This window comes from Scomber scombrus, chromosome 1 (genome assembly GCF_963691925.1).
Source record: "Scomber scombrus chromosome 1, fScoSco1.1, whole genome shotgun sequence".
In the NCBI taxonomy this organism is placed as follows: Eukaryota; Metazoa; Chordata; class Actinopteri; order Scombriformes; family Scombridae; genus Scomber; species Scomber scombrus.
Window position 1 is genome coordinate 12,722,591 of NC_084970.1, and position 17,903 is coordinate 12,740,493.

The 17,903-nt window shown below is 43.9% G+C and overlaps 1 protein-coding gene across 1 annotated transcript in view; it reads left to right on the forward strand.

Annotated features, from left to right (window-relative positions):
• atosa (atos homolog A) overlaps positions 1 to 17,903 on the forward strand; it is a 30,989-nt gene that overhangs the window by 9,282 nt on the left and 3,804 nt on the right. The window contains exons 2-7 of the mRNA XM_062420863.1: positions 12,693 to 12,877; positions 13,354 to 13,550; positions 14,257 to 14,382; positions 14,624 to 16,511; positions 16,876 to 17,001; positions 17,779 to 17,867. Of these exons, the coding sequence (XP_062276847.1) occupies positions 12,693 to 12,877; positions 13,354 to 13,550; positions 14,257 to 14,382; positions 14,624 to 16,511; positions 16,876 to 17,001; positions 17,779 to 17,867 (2,611 nt within the window). The remainder of the gene's footprint in view (positions 1 to 12,692; positions 12,878 to 13,353; positions 13,551 to 14,256; positions 14,383 to 14,623; positions 16,512 to 16,875; positions 17,002 to 17,778; positions 17,868 to 17,903) is intronic.

Sequence of the window (17,903 nt, forward strand, 5' to 3'; positions counted from 1 at the left end):
CCACACATCTTTGGTTGCAGAGAGTGTTACGTAAACCAGCACTTAAATCAGGTTCACTTTTCACACAACTGTTTCTCTGTTTTCATGCTGACAATACGCCGCTGTGTGCTCGTACAAAAAAGACCATCATAGATTTGTTTGAGATTTAAATGATACCAGTGTAAGAATAAGACGTATATATTTGTATGGCTTATGAATTTGTGCACTCACACAGGCGGTTATTACTCATATTAATTAATCAGGAGAAATCTAATAAAGGCTGTTAAATATCTTTGACGCCATAATTGATCTTTCCCTAAAGTGAACTGTTCTTTCAGGGTAATAGAAACGTGGTTAGACACGCACTGTCGAACACGCTCACAGTCTGTGATAACGGAGAGCACCTTGAGGGCTCATTGTGGAGGCGTTAAGCACATTGCTTATTAACAACAGTGTGAGGTGAAGTTAATTTGAGACTCATCACGACTATCCCCTTTCTTTTTCTCCATTGTATCGTCTCTTTCAGGCCAGCAGCTGGACTCAAATATTGAGTGGGATGTTTCCACTATCAGCTCCCAGTATTGCCTCATCCTCGCACCAAACCAGCTGACACTCTGTCCTGTTTAACAGGGTTAATGTTCTTTTATTCCCCCCTTCTCAGCTGTGTTTTTATTAGTTGGATTTTTACTCATTATGTGGTCGAACTGTTAATGAATGCTGTTGTTAAATCAGAGGATGAGGAGCGGTAACTTGGAGCTTCACAAAATAAAGCTTTAAATTAGAGTCAATCGACAGAAAATGAATATTTGTCATTTTGTAAAGCAAAATGACAAATATTTGCTTTTTGTAGATTCTCAAATGTGAGGATTTCAAGTTTTTTTTTCATGAATGATAGTAAACTAATTTTTTTGGTTTATGGACTTTTGATTGGACAAAACAAGGCACATGAAGAAGTCACTGTCGGATCTTAGAAATTATAATGGACAGTTTCACTATTTTCTGACATAAGGACAAATCAGTTAATCTGGAAAATAACCACCAGACTAATTGAAAATCATCCTCAGTTGCAGCCCTACTTTAAATTATAAGTAGTAAAACAAAGAAAAGTGAGAAGCAACCAAGAGGAGAGAAGCAGCAGCTATTTGTTGGCAGATGAATCATTCAGTAAAGCCAACAAGGTGAGGCAGGTTTTTCCAGCCGTGTCCAGACCTCGGCCTTGTACCTCTTTGTCCGAAGCGGTTCGTTCCAGTCATCGACCACCTCAATATTCCTGTGCAACCGCTGACACACTTTCACGTGGCCTTCGGAACTACGCCGCTAAGGTTGCTCAACGCGGACTCCCCTTTTCTCCAAATTAGCATCAGTAGCACAGGCGAGGTCGAAGGCCTGTGCAATCATGTTGGACAGGGTGTCTCTGGTTTCAGAGAGAGGCTGATGTGTCCTACTGCCCTAGTGTCCTGTACCCACCAGCAGTCCGCATGCTGAAATTTAAACTGCTATAGTAAAGATTTAGTGTCAGATGTTGCCGTCACATTAGATAAGGGTTGGTCAGAGAAACAACATCTATAGACACAGCTGACTCAAGCGACCTACATGGAAGAAATGAAGAATAATTACCAAAACATTGTGGAGGATAAAATTTGTCTTTTTCAGTCATTTGCCCTTTTTTTCTAGATCAGGCAGGTCCACATGGTTGTTGGCTCAACTAGGGCTCAATAATTTGCCCTTTGCACACCTTGTCCAGCACTGCTGTAGTCGCTCCGCTCCACGTTACATAACCTGTATTAGTTAGACAATGAATTTGCAAAGGGCCACTCTTGCCTGAATAAAAGGAGCTTAGGGGGCCCAGCTACAGTATGTACGAGCAGGAAGGCCTAGGTCACAACAAACCATAGGTCACTGCTCTGAAGATGCAGATGAGGGAGAAAATGAGACGCCTCTCAGCCACAAATATGCCCACCTTGCCTGTTTTTAGGGATAAGTGTTGTAATCCACGGGGATGGTTACACCACGTATCACTTTTTTTCAGCCACACTCCGTTCGATATTTACTCATCCGTTGGCATTCACACCTGGAAGCTGCCCAGTTGAGCCTCTGAGCAACTCATCTGAATAATCAGGGTTTTAAGTACCTTGCTCGAGGACTTCAGTTGCTATGGTTGTCGAAGATGAAGAGAGCGCACTGTATCTCATTCCTAACGCGGCATGTCCCAGCCAGTCTGAGATTTGAATGAATATTTTAGTGGTCAGTATCTTGCTGGTAGGGTATGCAGGTTTTTGTGACATTTAAATATCACACTAGCTGCCTTTTCCCTTCTTTTTTTCAGTTCATCCTGTTTGGTTAAAGGTGGGATAATACTTGAAATCAGCTGGCATGGTGTGTGGTTGCAGTGAAATCCTGCAGACTGTTGGCACTCCTTCAGCCCGTGGTTACCTAACTCGGATAGGGGACCATTGTTGCCGGTGCTTTCATCATACAGCCCTGACCTAACACTGCAATGAAGATTAGCAACGCAAGCAAATGATTTCAAGGGGATTTATGTGAATGTACTCGAAATAAGATTTACTGCAGGTTTAAACTGGATGACCTATTTAATAGTACATACATTAGAAAATAAATTGTGTTTTTCTCAGTAGCCTACTGACAGATTATCATGGAGAGCAAGTCACTTTTAAATTCAGCTACAAAATTATCCACTCTGGCTTCCCAATTTAGGTCAGTCAATGATTTTCTGTCTATTTTGAGTTTCATCTGTTTAGCCATGAGCTACAAGTCCAAAGAAAATAGATTAAAGTATCTTCTTTTTCTGGCAGGACTTCATCTTCTAACAAGGTCTATAGAAAAGAAGGAAGTATTCATTAATAGACGTGGTCCATAGCTGCTAAATAATTAAATTAAATAAGGTCGTCGGTCAGAGAAAGCCTTACGAATGACTTTTTCCACATCAGCTGAGAGGAGTTGTGACTGTTACGTGTTCACACCTCCTCGATGAAAAGTTTTTTCCAGCGGCTCCGAGCTTGTTTACCATGTGACTTCTGTAGTATGTGAGTCGCTCAGCTGCTAAACAACAGCTCTGTTTATGGCTGACAATAACGGGTGTGAGAGCGAGGGCAAGGTGGTGTGACAGTCTGGGTCGAGTGTGTGCATGTGTTTGTTTGTTGGCATCGGGAGAATAACTGCAGCTGAGTTCACAAAACAGAAGAAGGGTTCTCCTCAGCTGGAACTGTACTAACGCTCCTCAGCCAATCAGGGCTTGTTGCTATGTGTGCTGTGAATCTGCCCCTTTGTGTTGCAGAGTGGGAGAGAAAGAGGGACACACACACACATGTCACAGATCCCGAGTTCATAGTTTTGAAGAACCATCTCACTGTATCAAGTGGGAAGAAGCTGGAAAAGTTTTGACAAAGACGGACTCTTGAGGCTAAAACATCTTATTGGAAATCCAGACTGTATAAAAACTTTCCGGTACTAAGTAGTGGTTTGCAAACAAAGCCCAGAGTGTACTGGTGAGGTCTTACTGGTTGTCAACTTAACAGTGGAATTTAAAATATCAGTCGCCCAGTCTGTTAGCTATAATTTAAACCAAATGTAATGTGATGAAATTCAGCACATCAAATCGAACTGGGTTCTTCCTCACTAATGATTCTTCATGCCAGTTTCTTGGCAGATTTTCACCACCATTTCCACAGTTTTTCAACGTTTCATTCATGTTTATAAGCCTGTTATTACAATTGAAGTTTAGCAGCCATCTTCTGCTGTTTCACCACAAAGAGGGAGAACAAAAGCTCTGCGGGACGAGGACACATGTGAGATACTGTGACATAAACACTCACACAGAGTCAGGATAACATGAGCACCTCCACACAGAGAGAACATGATCACATAAACAGTTTAACACACAATCTCAGTGCACAGTCAGAACACAGCAGACACACTGTTTATACCGAGCGCTCAACACGCACACGCGCACACACACACACACACACACACACACACACACACACACACACACACACACACACACACACACACACACACACACACAGAGGACACAACAACAGGCACATTAATTATCTTCAAACATTTTTTTGTCAAAAGGCGCTTACTGTCACATACAAAGACGCATATTGGTGCAGCTCATTCCCACACACATTCTTCAATCACCGTGACGGGAATGTTTAACAAAATGTCTCTGTTGCCTTGGTAACACTTACCCCCCCCCCCCCCCCCCTCCTTTTTCCCCTGGTCAACTGTTGTGATGGTTAATCACTGTTCTCCACTCGTCCCAGGTCAGTCAGCCCATAGAGAAACGACCGAGGCCGTGCATCCCCTTCTCTTCTGCAGAAGCACTTCCTTTTTATGTCAGGACTTTAAAAGGAAAAGCTGCTGTGCGTTGCCACAGGGCTGCTCAGTTGATTGTGTCTGAAAACAAGTTTCTGTTTTTAGAGGAAATGTGTTCAGCAATATCAAAAACGTCCCCACGGGTGCACTTTATGAGTGGATGGTTTGTTTGAATTCACTGAAACAAGGTTGGTAAACATAAATGATTTAATATGTCGGAGTCCCTGATGCTTTTACAGTTGTTTCCTGGAAATCTTAATGGCCTATCAGACCTTTCTAGTAATGCTCATATTTTCATTTTCAATGAATGTAGAATGCAAAAAAAATTCGATTGCTGGGGTCAAATCTAATTGAGGCTTCCAATTTTAGCTGGTGACCATCCACCAGCCAAACAAGTATCAGCTGCACCTAATAAAGGTTAATTCAGTTGTCCAAACCTTTGCCTGTCTAAATGTTTTCAACACGCTTGAAGTCATAACAACACTGCTGGACAACTGACCACAAAAATAGACACCACAAGACTTCTCCTTGGCCTCTGGTCAAAAATGAAGGCTGATTTGGTTTGTGCCTTTCAACACCATCATGATTAACACAACAAGACTAGAAAAAGTTGTTAAGAAATAAAATTAATCAGAAATGAATGTATGAAGCTGTAAACATGATGTTAAAAATGGAATATTAGCTGGTAAGGCTCTTCTTATCAACAGGAAATGTGAAATGCACAAACACTGCTAACACTATTGTTCACTGGCTGTGTTTTGTTTCTAACGAGCTAAACATTAGTCAGAACTCCTTCAAACAATGTTACGTATAATCCGATGCCACATGCTTTGTTACACAGAATCATCTGCAGTCCTTAGAAACTGTTTAGAAAAGATCTGCCACTTGAATAATACTTGGCAGGCGTTTGGATGAACCATCTATCACTGTCTATCACTTCTTGCTGTCGTCACACCTAAACCACGCCAGTAGCTGCTTAGGATGCTGATTTGTCTGAACCACTGGTGGTTCGGTCACAAGCTCATAACTTGGAGCCTGACGAGATGGATTCTCGGGTGATCTCGTGAATCCGGCTGCCTCTCAATGTAATGTTACATAAGCATAAAGAGGTTCTGAATAGCTGATGACATTATGGCAGTGAATACACAGAGTGCTGCGCTTTTGGCTGCTCTGTATTTACCAGCTTATGTTACAGAATACTATATTTTTTACATACACAGAGAATATGCATACATAATGAGGGACAAAGAGCTACTCTTTAGGCTTCTATGTTTTTACTGTTTTGCATATTTCAAGGCACACAGCATGTTTGGAGCCACATTCTTGTTTAGTGTCACAGGAATAGAGAGTTGTTAAGAAAAGCATTCTTAAAGCAGAAATACAGTTCAGTCTGTCTTGCAGCCAGACCAGCTGGTCTCCAAATATAAACGGTCAAGCTGCAGAACTGACCATGAAACAGAAAAGACGGCATTGCAAATAATTCCAATGGTGGAGAGAATGCAATACGCCAGAGCTGCTGACACTTCAGATCTTCCACCTGCTTTGCCTCCAGTGCATGTGATCTTTTGAAACTGCCAGTGTGCTTTCGTAGTCTTGGGATTGCCTCATAGTGCATATCAGTGGGGATTTGAAGGGAGTCCGTCTTTCAAGTATCAATCACCAAGTCCGGCAGGCATTTAAAATAATTGTTCTACATGCACCAGAATGGCTGCTGTGGCAGCATTCAAGCAAGTAACTTATGACTGTGAAACTTTACTCTCTGTCTTACAAGTGTGATTTGTCATTGCAGCAGACTTCAGGCTTTCAGTGCATTAGCCCTTTTTAACACGGGTGCTGCAGGCAGACACACATCACAAAGTCATCAAATAGTTCAATGTAGGAGCCTATACTTTGAAATCAAAAAGAGAGAGAGAGAGACAGAAAATGTGAGCTTCCAAGTTGTGTCTATATTTATCTCACCGGGGGCTGCAGTAAGGAGATTGAGCATGGAGGAACTGTCAGTGTAATCTCCCATTCTGCCTGTGTATATTCATTATAGAAGTGCAGCTGTGTGTATGTACGTGTGTTAGGGCTGCATGAATCCTGATTAGGGTTGAGAAACTAATCGAAATTTTATCAAAATTGCAATTTTGCCTTCTGCAATTTTCAAACCGCAGGAGGCGCAATATTTGTTAAAGAGAAAATTAAATATTGTCATGCTACAGAGATGTCCTCGCCTACATGTCATATTCTACAGACTTGTTTGGTACAGATTCCCAAAAAAAATCACATCATATTCATTTTAATATGAATTCAAATGAGATTAATGATGTCAAAATTATCCTGCCCTCTAATATTGCGAATCATATCGCAATATCAGTCAAAAATAATCGTAATGAGATTTTTTTTTTTTTTTTCAATTGTTCAGCCATATTCCTGATCATCAGAACCACAAGTTTCCAACAAGTGTCAGTGTGATTGTGTCTCACTTTTCTTAGTTGGATCATAGAAGTTTTGCCTCTATAACTCTTCTGAGCCCAGCTGAGTTTCTGCCGGTCATTTTAGGGAGAAATTAGGAATGCTTCATTTGATGCATCTGATTTACCTGCTAATGCAAATATAGCAGAATATTTGAATATAATTGTGCTCATATATGATTTCAAAAATTGAAATTATCATATCACTCAGCCTAAGTGTGTATATGTACAGTATATTTATGCAAGCCCATCCACATCTGCATGATTCAAGGTCATCTCATGTCATCACTGCATCACATTTTTCTCTGCATTTATATTTCATGCGTTTAGCACTTTAACACAGAGTGACTAAAGGTGCAAATGCAGAAAAAGCTTTTACTTTGGTTTGTATGCCAAGGACATCTGGTCCCGTACCTGATGGGAATGAAGTATTTTTGTTGAACCTTCACATTCAGAGTGTGTTAAACCTCAGCGAGCTCAGCAGACTGCTGCAACTGCTGCACTGAAGTTGCCTGGAAATGCCCTCAACACGCAGCCTCCCAGCTGACTGCTTATCTAGAGTCTGCGGGTCTTTAACATCCCTCAGATGTCTTGAAACACATCAGCAGACGACCTCAAAAGACTTTGAGTACGGAAACCAAATGCATGTTTTAGGTTTCAGCAATCTTAAAAGTCCTCTGGTGTCCTTGTTTTTTTATTGAGGAAATGGACCAGTTATGCAGAGCTTTATTCTTTTGCTTTTTATTATTAATTCATCATCAGAAAATTGACTGAGCCGTAACGAGCAGTTAAGACTTGAATGTTACTGATTCACATTCACAGCGTGTGTGTGTGTGTGTGTGTGTGTGTGTGTGTGTGTGTGTGTGTGTGTGTGTGTGTGTGTGTGTGTGTGTGTGTGTGTGTGTGTGTGTGTGTGTGTGTGTGTGTGTGTGTGTGTGTGTGTGTGTGTGTGTGTGTGTGTGTGTGTGTGTGTGTACTGGAAAAAAATCTGTCACTACTCCACTACTTTAGCTGTTATTTAATGTCACGTAAAGAGCTGTGATTAATAACTTCTTCTCAGTATTGCAAAAGATATGTCACGCTCACTTGAAGCACAGCCAAGTCACGATTTGTTCAGTCTCATGGTACAACAGGTCAAAAGTGGCGATTGACAGTCTAAAATATTATCAGAAAAATATTTGTCCGCCACAGTTTGCCAGATGGTTCATGTGTGGTTTTGGTATTGCCACTTTATTTTCATCTTTAGCGCTGTCACAAAAGAATCATAACAACTTGTCATTTCTTAACCAACTATTTTTCACATGGGTGTATTTTGGCATTCATAAAACTGAGGTGTTTACTTCAAGCTCAGCTTATTCACTTTTCTTGTAATGATTGCACTTGACAGACCGTTAAATGAACGTACATTAATATGACTTCCTGTCTGCCTTTTGAAGTAACTGCGCGTGTTTCATATTTGCCCTTTAGACTACTCCTCTGTCTCCTCCAATATCAGTGTAGACCTTCTGTCTCTCTGCCTCTGATGTATTCCTCTCTCTCTGCTTGTTGCCCTGCAGTATATTATCTCATATTGTGTGTGTGTGTGTGTGTGTGTGTGTGTGTGTGTGTGTGTGTGTGTGTGTGTGTGTGCGCGTATGTTTAACACTCAGCCTTTGACAACCAGGAGCCCAGTTATAGGTGAGCTCATCAGCACTGTGTTCCTTTTCAGACTTTGATCTGTGACTCTCTTTTCTCATCTGCCACTGGCCTTTGTCTCCAGTCCCACACACACACACACACACACACACACACACACGATGAGGAAACACCAGCGTCCCTCTCACAACACTTATTTGAATGAAATGTGATCATAAACGAATGACATATATAGAGTAGAGCGTTGTGGCGGCTCTTCCATTCAAGCAGAGGTGCACAGGAGGGTTTTTTGTTGTTGTTTTTGCCATATGGGTACTTACACAGCATTCAAATTAGCTGTGGGTGAGTGTGTCCATATTTGTGTGTTTGTGTGTTTAGTGAGCAGGGCCAACCACGCAATGATAGTGTGTGTGTGTGTGTGTGTGTGTGTGTGTGTGTGTGTGTGTGTGTGTGTGTGTGTGTGTGTGTGTGTGTGTGTGTGTGTGTGTGTGTGTGTGTGTGTGTGTGTGTGTGTGTGTGTGTGTGTGTCACTTTCCTGTTTATCTTCCCATCTGTTCAACTAGAAACACTGCTGCAGTCAGAATGTAAAAATCTGGATCGAGTCTTATCTGCCTGATTTTTTTTTACATATACACAACAGCCAGAGGAAACACACAGACAAGTCATACAAGACAGTTTCGCCCAGGCACTGACATGTTTGCCTCGTTCATTCGCCTCTCTGACAGGTGTTAGGTAATGATGAATCACACCAAATGTGTGTGTCAGTGTGTACCGCCGTCTGTTTGCTCTGAATATCATGTTGGCTATCAAGGTTGACCCCTCTGCTCTTGTCCTGGAGGCCTTTTTCCATCCCACATGACTATGTACTGATCTGCTGGCCCGAGGACATGGAGACAGCCGAGAGGTGTGCGTGTGTGCGTGAGTGTACAGGCCAAACCAGCCAAACTGTAGGCGGGACTCCAGCTGCGCCTGGTGGCAGGCGGTTACAGGTCTACTAATAAGAAGCCTGGATCTAAATCCGACCTCTTACGTAATTCACATCACACAAGACCGGTGGTAGAGAGGTCACACACACACACATTGAGGAGAGATGGATCAGTGTTACGTTGTGCGTTTACGTATTTTGCTTCAGGTCCGTAAAAGTGCATCAGCAAAGCTTCTTATTTAAACAGCGGATCTTTTAAATGATTAAGTTTCACGATTGAAATGTTTTCTGTTTGCGTTTCTTCAGCAGTGCGAGTAGACTGAAGGCGAAGGAAACTCAAAAACAAGACGAGACGACGGAAAGATGTCTCACAGGCACTCATTAATTAAAAAAGTGCACGTTAAAGGCAGGCTCCACATTTTAAAGAAACAGTAATGGTTTTGGTCACTGTCCAGTGGGAGAGAGAGGTGGAGGAGGGGGAGGAAGAGGCAGGATTGAACATTGAGCCCTACTTGTAAGCCTTAATGATTGGTAAACAATGTGGATTGTTACATAAATTCCCAGATGATATTGACTGTTCGTACCAAAAGCAGGATTAAAAACCTTTATGAAAAGAGGTGATGTGACTCCTCTGGTTTTTCTACATACTACCGTCACAATTCTGTTGTTTTTGTAATGTGTGAAGTTGCTGAAAAAGGACAAAATTCAGGTCTTAGAGTTTTTAACAGCTGTTAAACATTTAAAATGTCATCACATGTTACTGCTGTATGTTCTCCTCTCCTTTTATGCCTGCGGGAGTTTTCCTGCTTTTCTGCTTTTGTTTGTGTCGTCCTGCATCCTGATCACCTCCCAGCATCCATTTAAGCTACATTTCTTTGTGTGTGTATGTGTGGGTCTTTTCTATTCAGGCACGACGCCCTAAAGAATGACAGCTCTCATCTATGCGTATGCAGGCTGGGCCCCTTAACCAAAGCCTGCATCACTAGTCCTTTGTCCCTCTCTACACGTGCATGTGTGTTTGTGTGTGTGTGTGTTTGTATGTTTTCAGTTGGTTGGTGTGTTAGTGGTCTTGCAAGTTTTTCTTATGTGTACTTTAGGGGTGTGTGTGTGTGTGTGTGTTCCTGGGTTTGCCTTTCCTAGAAAACAGCAATCTGACACCCACTGTGCACTCATGACTGAGACTTTGTGTGTATCTGTGTGTGAGTGTTTGAGGTGGGGGTACATGTAGCACACCACCTCTAAGAGTGTGTTTTTTTTTTCTCCTCTCGTCTTCATCACTCTTTCACCTCCCTTCATCCGTTCTACGCTTCCTTTCTCTTTTGCTCCTCGCCTCCTTTGCGGAGTGTCACCTTTAGCCCAGATCCCCTGACTTTTTCCACGACCACCAGTACATTTCGTAATTTAAAGCAACCTCCTAAAGGTGTAGGTGATGGACGCTGCGACATTCAGTCTTGACCTTTTGTAATATATTTCTGCCTCTCAACTTTCTCTTGCTTTCTTTTACTCTCTTACTGTTGATCTCTTGCTGCCTTTGTTCAAGCCTTTTCCAATTCCAGCTTATAAAGAAAAGGAGATTGTCCCTGAATATAGCCTCCTTCTCCTTCTCCCTCTCCATCTCTTTCACCCTGCACTTTATTCAGCCTACAGCTGGCTAACAGACCCCTCCCTCCCTCATGTTTTGTGTTGGATTGCGCCTCTCTCCACGTGCAGCAGCAGCTCAAAGGCATGTAGGAGGAGTTCCCTGGGAGGAATGTGCATGACTGGCTGGCAGACTGCGATACGCACACACACAAACACACACACACACACCAATACATCTAGCAGCAGCTTGTAGCTCACACGTCTGCAGAGCCAGCTGAGAGGGACTCTGTTCCAGCCAGATTGGCCCTGATGGGAGGAGGACAGGGTGTGTGTGTGTTACTTTTACTTCTATCCTTATGAGGACCTGATGTTCTCAGAATGTGAAAAACATGAAAAATATCCCCCTTATTTTGACCTCATTCATATTTATCTGTTGTAGCAACAGAGGTTTTTAGGCGTTTTAATGTTATAGGTAGAAGAAAACTGCAATTCTCAGAGCTGCTGTGTATCAGCTGACCTCCTGCGGGATTCTGGGAGTTTTCTCTGGAGGAGTTCAGGAGATAGAGAGCTAAGACGGGCTCTTCAACCCTCATCTAAAAATACCCAGCTTTAGATCTGAGCTTCAATTACAACACAAACAGAGCAGGACTTTGTTAATTTTGTTGTGGCAGGGGACGAACCTGCAGCTTGTGGTGATTTACCGCCACATATACAACATCTTCAGCATCTTACGCCTAGTAAAAAATTACAATAAAATGAGGTACAACAAAATGGCTCAGCATGAGCAGTGATTTGAATGTGACAGCCATCTGAGTATTCCTGGTCTATACTTTGTTATTTTACATAGGTGTTATTTTGAGCAGAGTCAGAGGGGAGTAGCATATTCCTAAAAGGTGAAAGGTTTCAGAGCTACTCAGCCCCACCCAACCCTACCTTGGCAGCGCTGGTGGAGCACCGGTTGGTGCAGCACAACTATTATTTATATCTTGTACTCCTCATTTATCAGGTTGAGCTGTGTGTAGTGTATGAGGCTGCATTCACATCAAATCTGGCAATGTGTGATAAACAGTTTGTCCACCCATTTATTTGTTTATGCTGAAAGAGTGGGGGCTGCAGAGCACTCAGCGAAAAAATGCAGCTTCCAGCTGGTGTGAAGGTGAACTGGACTAAAATTTTACCAAAACACAACCCAGGGTCACACTGCAGTGGCCAATCACATATGGGCTTACTCATATTCCTTGTGGATTACTTTGTAACACTGTAACGTATTCGGCTGTTTACATCGTGATCATTGCAGTTGCCACTGTGAAAACTCTCCACAGTAGTAAAATCCTGTCCCCTTCATTATGCCGGCACTGAAGCAAACAAAGCCAGCATAAATCCGTGTTTTAATTTTAGATAGCATGCCGGTGTTCCTGAGTCAGAGGCGTGACGTGTAACACAACAGCGTGGGCGCTTAGTGTTGACTGTCCCGTAATACCAGCTCTCCCTTTTACACAGACGTCAATTTCGTGGAACAACAATGTCCTGTGTTCATACATTTTATACAAAACGGCGAGGTGGAGTGACTGGGCAATATTCATGCAAAGACATACATAGGCCTACATTCACATGCTTATCAGGCTGCTCTCTAATTGTACTTTTATTGCCCCAAGCATTTGTCATAGAATGGGCTCATAGGTTAATATAAGTTTGCCTCCAATTGGTTCCTTGTTTTCTGTGAAGATGTGAAGTGGTTTAAAATGCTGATCCTCTGTTCCTCCGACTTTTTCTAGATGCAACAGAGGAGTTTTTCGAGTATGATGCAGAGGAGTTCCTGGTGTTCCTGACCTTGCTCATCACAGAGGGACGGACACCAGAATATTCTGTGAAGGGCAGGACCGAGGGGATGCATTGTCCACCAGCCCAGTCGGCCATGCCACCTCTTCACAAGCATGAATGCAGCGACAAACTGCCCCAGGTAGCACCCTTGCCAACATGTCTATGTACACAGCTTAGCATGTTTTTGTAACCACAAAGCATTCATTGTCATTGTTACTGCTTCTCTTAATGTACTCAAGCTTGCTTTTTGCTACATGTGTCATTCAAATCATGAGCATTAAGTTAGGCCCGCTTGTTGAATGGGATTCATATTTTGTATATTGTGTGTTAGTGATACTGTCGTTTTACAAAAGTGTACCTTAACGAACTGGCAGCTCTGGATATTCCTGTGTCACTGTAACAGTTATACAAAATAGTGTGTAAACTTCAAAGGTGGAAAGGTTTCTAATATTGTAAAGTCAGTATATGCAACCTCAATAAATTCACTATAGAATTCGGCCTTTAAGTGAGGCTCTTTTGGGTCCCATCTGCTTTGCCCCTGAATTTCAAGGTCCTGATGTTAACATTCACTATTAAACACTAACCCTCCACCTTTGTCTTTGTGTGTGTGTCCAGTGTCGACAGGCGCGGCGAACCCGTTCGGAGGTGATCCTGCTTTGGAGGAACAGTATCCCCATCATGATCGAGGTCATGCTCCTGCCAGACTGTTGCTATGGTGATGAGTGCCCGCCGAGCGACCCCATCAGTGACCCGGTCATCAAACAAGATGCTCTGCTGCTAGAGAGATGGACCCTGCAGCCAGTCCCAAGACAGTAAGGCCGACCCGCCGGCTCAGACGCATGATCTTATTATTTTGAGTGCTGCACATTAGTCAGTTTTCATAAGTACAGCTATATAAATACAAAGGAGACTATCCATATTAGATTAAGCTGAGCTAGACAGCATCCTGCTACAGACTCTGAACAACAGCCTACTTTAGCTTTTCCTGCTAAAGTCTCCTTCTTATCTAACAAACACTAACGCACCTCTTGTCCTGCTTGTAGAACGAGCCGACAAACAAACATTTGCCAGGAAAGGCTAATTAGCTGCAGCACATTAAACAGCATGTAAACATACTTGCAAATGTCAGTTTGTTTAGAGGCTGGTGTGGTCCTCTTATCCTTCAATACCACTGCTGACAAAACACTGTCTGCCCCATGACCTGTAAGCTACGGCACCAGTTTGTTTTCTTTGTCTTTGTTTACTGTGTTTACTGGGGTAAGACTCTGCTTCATTTGGAGTTAAGGTGTGAAGGTTGCTGAACATAAAATAACTATATTAAATGAAATAATCATGCTTTTTAAAACACAAAATAAAAACCCAGATAAATGGCTCAGCAATCAGAGGGTTAATTAGCCTGAGAAATTGTCCCACTTCTCTACTAACGTGTAGAAGCTGGTAACACACATCCCTGAACTGTTTTTCCATTAACCTGACACACTGGCACATTTCCACCACTTTTAACTGTGTTTTTAATAGAAGCGGTGATCGTTTCATCGAAGAGAAGACCCTGCTGTTGGCTGTTCGATCTTACGTCTTCTTCTCCCAGCTCAGCGCCTGGCTCAGCGCCTCCCATGGCATCGTCCCCAGAAACATCCTGTACAGGTCAGACATACCACTCGCTCGAGACTTTGACACTGGTGGGCTGAAGGCTTTTCACTCAGGCTGTGGGGAGAGTTTATAACAGCTATACAAAACTTGATTTGAAGGTTATTTTTGAATTTATATTAATTACCAAGATTTGAATTGAAATAAAGGAAGTAAATCTGACTGTTTGGAGGCTCTCACAATTCCTAGATGTAAGAGTGGCCTGTTTATTGAGTCTCACTCTCTCTCTTTCAAACAGGATCAGTGCTGCTGATGAAGAGTTGGTGTGGCAGTTCTCCCAGCCGCCTTCAGAGCACATTTTCCCCATCCCCAATGTTTCCCAGAGTGTTGCACTGCAGGTTCGCGTCCAGTCGCTGCCCCGCCAACCCACCTACCCCACCCTGGCCTGCAGCATCCATACTGGCCTGCCTCTGCTTTACAGCAAGACCCCCAGCCTCAATCCAAACCTCAACAGCCATGGTGGCCTGACCACCCACAAAAAGAGCCAGGACCCCAGCAAAAACAGCCTCCTTCACAATTCTAACATGTACAGCAAGAGCTCCAACTCCATGTCTGGCCTTCTCCTCAATGGATTACCCATCCCTAATCTTCCCATCAACAACATCCCCATTAATAGCCTTCCCCACACTGCTGTGCCACCTCCCTACAGCAAGAAGAGCCAGGAGCCCGGTGAGAACCACACGTATCAGAACGGAGAGCTTCCACAGGTTAATGTCCCACAACGTCAGGGCTCCCCACTGTTTCACAGACCTTCCCACTCCCACTCCCCCACGCCCCCCCGCTCACACTCTCCCTCCCCACTGCCCACAAGTAAAGCAGGGAAGTGGCTGTACTCGGCCCTCAATGGTTCCTCTGACCCCACACAAGTAGACGAGTATGGGTCTGGCACCAACAGCAGTGACAGGTCTAAGGGGCCTATCCCCCAACCACTGAGAGCTTTTAAGAACTTCTCCTTGGCTGAGCCACCCAGGTGCCCCTCACCTAGGCCCACTGCAAGCGAAACAAACCCCCTGATTGGCTCACTGCTGCAGGAGAGACAGGAAGTTATTGCCCGCATCGCACAGAGGCTCAACTTCTGCGACCCCACAGCACCGCCACTTCCCCCCGGCCTTTTTGCTTCTGACAACCCTCCCAAAGCCATGTGGGGCAGTAACCACGAGGACATAACTGCCAGTAAGACCAAAGAGCCAGAGGTACCGCCCTATGAGTCTGTGGGCCGTGTGTGGCCCACCCCCTTCAACACGCCCGTGACTGACCCTTCTTTCAGCAAACGGGAGAGCTCCTCCCCTAAACCTGCAGCCTGCAGGAAGCTGAAAATGACTGAGACAAGAGACAGAGAGGAGGAAAGGAATGGAGAGAGGGAGAGAGACAGAGATAAAGACAAAAACAAGGAGAGGGAGACAGAGAGAGACAGCTCCCTCATTGCCCAGGCAGTACAAGACATTACCAGACTCATCCAGGAGAGACTGTCTGTCCCCTCTCTGTCGCCCAGGCACAGCAGAAGCAGCAGCCCTCTGCACCACACGCACACAACCACAGTCACACACACAGTCCGTACATACTCACACACGGCACACATCCCACAAGCCTCACACACTGCCACCAACGGTTACACCAACGGCCACATACCCAGCCACGAACCTCAACGTGGCACGCACACCGCTGCCACAAACGCGCCCGTTTGCACAGACAAGCCCCGATTCAACCCGGGGTCCGAACGCCATTCTCCCAGGGCCCAAAATGGTGCCCACTTTACACTTGAAGAACCCTCGTTTAAAGGCCAGTTCCACACCCAGGCTGGCCAGCGTTTACAAACTCCCATGCAGGAAAAGCTCAGAGTCCAGACACCCAGCAGCCATGAAACCCGCTCTGCCTCCCCTGTCCTTGAGAACGGCCCGAGGAGTGCGCAGATCTTTAGTTGGACTTGCAATGACGCCAGCTCAGCCATGAACTGTAACATAAACCACAACCACAGCAAGCCTCAGCCTCAGCCTCACTCCCAGATGCAGACGCAGACCTGCACTCCTCCCCAGGCCTCCGCCTTCCGGGATGAGAACCAGGCGCCCTCGGAGTCTGGATGCTCCAGCACCCCCAGTCCAGACATGACCCCCCCTGCTACGGTTCTCGTAAGTGACACCTCATTTCAACAGACATTGTTTGTTCATACATTTTTGAGTAGTTTGTGTGAAACTGCAAATCCTTAGATTCTATCTGTGCTCAACAGAGGCTTGATTTAACTGCATTACTTTTAATTATAATCTAAATTCATTTATATAAGTATACATTGGCAAATATTATTTTTAAAAAACATTTGACGAAACAAATGATGCAATCCATAAAAAAACTCCTTGTTTGAGTGTTTGTTCAGAACAGGTGGGACTGGAGTGCTAATAAGAATGGCATATGATATCTGAGAACATGGTTTGATGAATACAGATGATATTGGCTCACTACAAACTGTCTTAATCTCTTTTCCTCTCTGTGCACCAGCGAGCTCACAGCCCCTCCCCTCTGCGTCCCTGCAACAGCTGGAAGAAACAGAATCGCCACTCATTAGACGCCACCGCGACAAAGGCCTTCCACCCCTGCACTGGCCTGCCTCTGCTCTCCAGCCCTGTACGAGACACACACTCTCACACTTTCTAACTAGTGCATTTGTTCACATGCAGGTTCGCAGACGCACTCAAAACATACACACGCTTACTTTTGATGTGTGTGTATGATTAGTAGTCTTTGTCAGTGTCTGTGCAGTTAAGTTTGTCATAACAGCACACTCACCAGTCTTTATTTCTAGCCATCTGAATGTATTACTCACAGCACTTTACACCAGGGTGAGGAGCGAGCATGTGAATGTTCATCATAAAGAGACTCTGTGACAGAACCAGCAGCTGAGTAGTTATCCAAGGTTAATGTACACACAGAAACACACACACACAAAGGCGAGTAGGGCACGTGACTCATCGGTGCCTCATCAGCCACAGCAAAGAATATCGTGAGATTACCACACTCGCAGATCATCACAGTTTCCTGTCGTCTGATCAGTCTCACTCATACACAAGAACACTAAAATGAACACACACAATCTTGGGAATCCTCAATTTCACAGTCTTACCAACACAAGAAGTTCACATACACACCCCGACACACAAAATAGAGTCAAACCTTATTATTATCGTATTATGTCATGGAAACTTGCGGTTTCTGTTGGATTGTGAGTGTTTCGGACCTAATGACAATCTCAGCTTTTTACACAACTCATAATTTTTAATTTAAAGATCAGTAAATACATTTATTTATTTATTCGTTTTTAAACAGATATGTTGTCTTCCTCTAACCTGGCACACTGTGACAGTTTCTGTGTGTATTGTTAATCATGTCCTATGTCTGCGGCAGGTTCCTCAGAGGAGAAATCAAACAGGCTACTTTGACCTGGACACCTCTCTGGCTGGCTGTAAGGGTTTGCCTTGGGCCTCTGGGAAAAGGTACACATTTTGTCACCTGGGATCTCTGTCACTGTA